Consider the following 6,484-nt stretch of genomic DNA (forward strand, 5'->3'; position numbering starts at 1 on the left):
TCATCGAGATGATTGGGGTCCGCAATTGGGCCCCTTAGTTCTTTTCTTTCTAGTCTTTGTTTTGGTCGGGGTCCCCCTTGTTTTGTTGTTTCAAACTCTTTGTTTTTTTTAAAATCTTTGGATGACTGTTGTTTTAGTGTTGCTAAAGTGTTGTTATGGTGCTGCTTATAGTTTTTGCTATGCAAAGGGTCAATGCCCTAGTTAACGTTGATTTCTTAATAAAAAATAAACTCTTTTGATAAAATTTCTATAAAGATAAAATAACTTCATACATGGAATTGGTTATCCCTACTCATTTACAATAATTTTATGTATTTGTTATATAACTGTTTAGCTCTACAACTTACTGTTGACTAAGTAAAAAAAGCCCAAAACAAAGCATTCATGCTTTCCCATGCAAGGTAAGTGAGGTATTTTTGCAAAGATAATAAAAAGAAATCACAGATTGAATTGTTCTCAACGGGAGATTAATTAGCATAAAAGAACATGTTTTCTCATGCACAACAAGTAGTTCGCATGCTTTGACATATGTTTGATATATTAAAATGCAATTTTGGTGCATTATTGTATCATTACACAACAACAATAATATTTGAGTTTGTCAGGTACAAAGTGCAGGCCATCATTTGACCTTTGTGAAAAAATATTTATTGCGTATGAGTTTTAAATATCATAATCACTATTCCACAATAAAATATTGAGGGTCTTTCTATTGCTCATTAACTATGTAACGTGTAAATACCTCTGAAAGAACACTGAAGAACGTTGTAGTTTACAAAACCAATGTATTTAATATATTATACGATGTCAATTACTTCAAAAAGTAATTATCCTTTCTCGAAAAGTATGTGCCAGTTGGAACCACAATAAACACTGGTAGTTTATGAGACATAAAGAATTTTTTAATTGAAAAAGCCTCACACTTCATATTAGGAAAGATTTTAATGTTTGAATGTCATCTGAATCCTGCGCTTGGAAAAATTATATGTTAGTTTTATTTATTTAATATTAAATGATTTACTTATATTTTTAAATAACTTTTGTAAAAAAAAATGAATGTTAACTTTTGAAAAGATAAAAATTTATTTTAATTTGAATTTTTTAAAAAAATAATTGATTACCAAACACAATGACTAATAACTATTTAATCTATTTAAAATCATTGTCTTAAATACTTCACTCGTAATCAACTTTTACAAGTAGCCTACAAACTAAGCAGAATCTACTCTCCTTACTTTAATAAAAAAAAATCTATTTATTCAGTGTTTAGCAGCGGCTACAACTTCCATGTTCATACATTCCTAAGTTTTTATCGTACTGGTACGGCTTTGTTGTGACGAATTTGAGTCTGATAGACGGTCTTGAATCAGAAAAGTCCAAGCTGCAAGCGGAGAAATGGCCCCATTTGATCCTCACTCCTTCACAGACTCGAGCCATCCCCTGACAACCCACATCGAACTTTCAATGCATTTGGATTTTGACACGAAAACAATCGATGGGTCTGCTACCTATACTCTCCAACATCCCCACACAGGAGATCTCTTCCTGGACACCAGATCCCTCACAATCCACACTGTTACAGAAACACCCTCAACCAAGCCTATGCCTTTTTCTCTACAAAACCATTCAGACCCCATCAAAGGCAATCTTCTCAACATCTTTCTCACAGACCAATCTTCTTTCCGTATAACATTCAAAACCCACGAATCTGCCTCAGCTCTCCAATGGTTGAATCCATCACAGACCGCAGGGAAAAAGCTACCTTATGTCTATACCCAGTGTCAGTCAATCCACGCTCGTTCAATATTCCCTTGTCAAGACACACCCAGAGCAAGGATTCGTTATTCTGCTGTGCTCAACATTCCCCAACAAATGAGCTCTGCAATGTCTGCTGCCCACATGGGTAGAGCTGAGCCCTGCATTGGAGAAGCCAAAGGAGCATGCTCCGATGACAAGTGGGTCGCCCATGGAAGAGTTGTTGAGCATTTCTCCATGCAGCAGCCCATACCGCCGTATCTGTTTGCATTTGTGGCGGGGGATATTGCTTCTAGGGAAGTGGGTCCCAGGACTAGAGTTTACTCTGAGCCTTCTCCTATTCTGGAAGCTGCAGAAAAGGAATTTGTCAACACAGAGGAGATGATTAAGCAGGCAGAGAACCTGTTTGGTGAATATGATTGGGAAAGATTTGATCTTGTGGTACTACCTCCCAGTTTTCCTTATGGTGGCATGGAGAATCCCAGGCTGGTTTTCTTGACACCCACTGCAATTGTTGGGGATTTAAGCGGAGGGCATATTGTGGCCCATGAGCTTGCTCACAGTTGGACTGGAAATCTCGTTACCAATGCCACAAACAATGATTTCTGGTTAAATGAGGTATGCATTATTATTCCTCAATTCCTTAATGGTTGTCAACCAGGACTAAGATCTTACTTTCAACTGCTCCTATACGATTGTTCAATTTGCTGATTTCAATCGCACAGCCTCTCTCTGAGTCTCATCTAGGCATCAACAAGAGTGCCTAGTTGACCATGCAAGCTGATGTAAGATGGGTAATTATGAGCCACTTTTTATTCCATATCGAAATAGCTGATTCCCCTCGAAAAATATTGTCTTCTTACATAATGATTCACTGCAGAAACACTAACTAAATAAATTACCAAAGAAAGTGACATTTATGCACACACACACTATAAAACATTCATTCACAAATCTCTCTACTCTGAATTCATCTTTAACTTTGCCCGTTAATTCCCAAGTTAAATTCTGGCCTCTGTCCGCCTCATCTCTCAATCTTATCTTAGTTGATTGCCTTCGGTCCTCTTATATACAGTTAAATACAAATTACAATCATAAAGTAAATTGTTTCTTTATTCTTCTCAACCCTACGATTTATTCTCTATTCAACTTTCATCATCTATCCCTATTTTGATAAAGTTTCATTACTTCCTTTCCTTAGCCTCTTGGTGAAAGGCCTATATTCTCATCGCAGAGGCAGAAGTTTGAATCCTTAAGCACAATCTATTGTGCAGGGTGGTCTCATATGCCGGGTTCCACCCTGAACTCCAAGCACGGTTATGTTAACTGGGCACAAAGAATTGTGGACCTTAAAGGACCTTTCTTTCCAAGAACATCCAACCAGTATATTAATAAATTAAAAGCTGTTTCTGGATTAAATTGTGTGCATAATTGATTCAAAAATCATGCACACAATTTAATCCAGAAACAGCTTTTGATTTATTCTATGAATTGTGGAAATCTCTTATCTCCAGAAACAGCTTTTGATTTATTCTATGAATTGTGGAAATCTCTTATCTCCAGTATATTAATTTTAACTCCTGTATCCAGTTTTGATTCAGCTTTTGATTTATTCTATGAATTGTGGAAATCTCTTATCTCCAGTATATTAATTTTAACTCCTGTATCCAGTTTTGATTCTGAAAAATGGAATGTTTTTGTTTTTAAGTGGTGGTTCGGAGGGTTTATGTTCTGGAGTTTTTATGCAGGGTTTTACAACGTATGCAGAACGAAGAATCGTAGAAGTGGTACAGGGCAAGGAACAAGCTTATTTGAGCATTGGGTTGGGATGTGCTGCTTTGAGGGAGGATGTCCAAAATTTCAAGGACAATTTGGGGTTTACAAAACTGAAAACAAATCAGGAAGGGATTCATCCTGATGATATTTACTCCATAGTGCCTTATGAGAAGGGTTTTCAGTTCCTATGGCGTATTGAGCGGCAGGTAGATTTTCTGATCTTTTTCTTTGGGTGCTGATATATTTATCCTCTTGGCAGGCATTTGTAAAGTTTTTTTCCGTGAAAGGAGAAATTTGTATATTTAGCAGGTGCTACTATGGCCTCAAAATCAATCCACACTTATTTAAGCTGACACGACAAGAGCCAACACCCAATGGATAATGTCAAATCCTCTTGCCATGTATTTAGCGGTGAGACTATTGAACTAACGCTGTCGTATGATCAAAGTGTTTCCTCCAGTGATTAGGTGTAATTTCTAGGTCAAGAGTATTTCATGGCCTCTTGTCACCAGTGTATCCCCCACCTCAGAATAGTGTTTGTGCCTTGAACCTCAGCAGCTCAAAACAAAATAATCTGTTTAAGTATGCGTTTGGAGTGCATGCACTAAAATTTAGGAAACAGTCCCAATGTGAGGGAAGTCATACCATCTTGCCAACAGTTAAAGGTCTGAGAAGAATCATTCTATCCAGCAAATGGTGAAATCTATCTACCATGGAGTCCCATTCTGCGGTGGGTTCAGGGGAGGAGGGGCGGCGGATGATAGGGAGTTGGTGGGCGAACACAAAAAGGGGACGCCTGGAAGTAGTCCTTAAATCCTAGAAACAATAGGAAAGCAGGTGGCTGGGGTTGGGCAACCGAGTTGTGGTTACACGTCTCCTGGACCATAGTGTAAAAGAGTAAAAGTCTGATAGAATCACTCACATATAGCTATGTATTGCTTGAGATAACATAGGGTGTACCTAGTTCTGAAGGAATGATGGAATTTGTCACTTTAGGGAGATGCAGTCATTTAAAAAACAGTCCACACAGAGCTGAATCGCTTTTTCATTTCATATTGTTTGTTATTATTTAGACAGTAAATGCGTTTGATCCATGGATGCACTTTGGTCTATCTTATTTTTCAAACAATGCAAGGAAGTTTGGTTTTTGTGTAAGTTGTCTGAAAATGGAAAAGACTGTGAGGTGCAGGTTGGACGCTCTGCTTTCGATGAGTTCTTGAAGAAGTATATTGCAAACTTCAAGTTTCAATCCATTGACACGGAAACATTCTTAGACTTTTTGAAGAAGAATCTGCCAGGCATAGAGAAGGAAATTGATTTGGATGTTTGGATATATGGCATCGGCATTCCTCCAGATTTCACGGAACCCATTTCCACTATCCACAATAAGGTTTTGGCTGCTTCACACAACTTTATAGCTGGAAAAATGCTCTCTGATGAAGATGTTATTGATTGGAAAGGTTTGGATTGGCAGCTCTTCTTAAAGAATCTACCTTCCAAACTTGAAGAATCCCAGGTGTGCATGTGCCTTATGTTTTACCTGCTTGCTTTTGTGTGCCCTGCATATTTTTGTCAATGTAATCATCTGTACGCATAAAACTAAATAATGGCAAATGGTTCCTTGAATGTACTTCAAAGTGAGGAAATAAGGTCGGGTACAGATATTTACAAGTGCTGTAACATTTTCTAGCCTTTCTATGCCTTTTTGGTTCTCTTGCTTCAAATCAAGTAAAGTCAAGAGGAAATAAACCAGCATTATATTCTTAGTTTGCTTGGTTTTGTCTATGAGTTTGAAAAATACATGTATTAGATCCAGCCTGTTCCAAATAGAACTAATTGTATAATTTAATAGATTGTACATAGGTCTGATGAGAAGAGAGAGACCCAACTTCAAACAAACATACAATGTGGGCCAGTTGTGGTCATCTAACTGATTTCTTTTTCAAGTGCAGATATCAACTCTAGATGGACGGTTTCAACTTAGTGAAAGCAACAATTGGGATGTCAAAGTGTCATTTCTAACAATTGTTGCATATTCGGGATATACATCTTTATTTGGGAAAATTGAGATGTGTCTTAAAGAAGTTGGAAGGATGAAGTATCTTAAGCCACTGTATACAGGACTGTTGCAAAGCAACTCTGGGGAAGAAGGGAAGAAGCTCGCTAGAAGAGTATTTGAAGAAGTCATAGATTTGTATCACCCTATTTCACAGGGAGCACTAAAATCTCTTTTGGACAAATTTTCTTAAATAAATAATTACCCTGTGTATAGAGTGAGAGAACCCAGCTGCGTTTTATTATTTGCGTTAATGATAATTCTACATGAGTAGATTTGGCTTGTAGGATATAAATTACTAATTTTGTTGAAATGTATCAACTTGGTGGTAACAATGTAAATTTTAAGTTTGTAATATTTTTGCTAAAAATATTCATCAATAATGATAAGCTAGTATATTTTAAATTTCTTTTTAGTATACACTATACACCGTAAGCACCAAAAACTTTATAATTTTCAATCAGGAAAAGAAAATTGTGATTCTGCATGTTGGACTTTTGAGCTCAAAAATGACAATCAGGAAAAAAGATACTATTCTAATTGAAATATCTCAAGGTTGCCTCAAAATTGTTGCATTTTGGGGGCCTGCCCATAGAAGAGTTGAGAGAGCGTATTAATCAAGTGATGAAGGCTTAAACATTGTGGTACCAGCTGTATATCTCGATATCATCAAACTACAGTCAATGCATGACAACAACTACCAAACAATTTTTAGATAGATTAGTAACCTCTTGACTGTGAAAGATGAAAATCCTAACACGAAATAGAAAATGGATGGCAAAATTTATTTGGTTAAGAGTTTTGATACAATTTTGACAAGTATTATAGTGCTAATTTCTAAGAAATTTTCAAAATGTGTGTGAACATCAAATGTTTCTACATATCTTCTTGTAATGG

The 6,484-nt window shown here is 36.6% G+C and overlaps 1 protein-coding gene across 1 annotated transcript; it reads left to right on the top strand.

Annotated features, from left to right (window-relative positions):
• Positions 1–1,229: 1,229 nt before the first annotated feature.
• Positions 1,230–5,995, top strand: LOC131042654 (leucine aminopeptidase). The gene is made up of 4 exons (XM_057975975.2): positions 1,230–2,373; positions 3,504–3,737; positions 4,721–5,047; positions 5,484–5,995. The coding sequence occupies exons 1-4, from the start codon at positions 1,396–1,398 to the stop codon at positions 5,778–5,780; spliced, it is 1,836 nt and encodes a 611-aa protein (XP_057831958.2). The 5' UTR covers positions 1,230–1,395; the 3' UTR covers positions 5,781–5,995.
• The last annotated feature ends 489 nt before the right edge of the window (positions 5,996–6,484 follow it).

Source organism: Cryptomeria japonica, chromosome 3, assembly GCF_030272615.1.
Source record: "Cryptomeria japonica chromosome 3, Sugi_1.0, whole genome shotgun sequence".
NCBI lineage: Eukaryota > Viridiplantae > Streptophyta > Pinopsida > Cupressales > Cupressaceae > Cryptomeria > Cryptomeria japonica.

Excerpts from the sequence above, each read along its gene's own strand:
- LOC131042654 (XM_057975975.2), top strand. The coding sequence starts at position 1,396 with ATGGCCCCATTTGATCCTCACTCCTTCACAGACTCGAGCCATCCCCTG. Across the intron at positions 2,374-3,503 it reads ATGATTTCTGGTTAAATGAG|GGTTTTACAACGTATGCAGA; the intron begins GTATGCATTATT and ends GTTTTTATGCAG. Across the intron at positions 5,048-5,483 it reads CCAAACTTGAAGAATCCCAG|ATATCAACTCTAGATGGACG; the intron begins GTGTGCATGTGC and ends TTTCAAGTGCAG.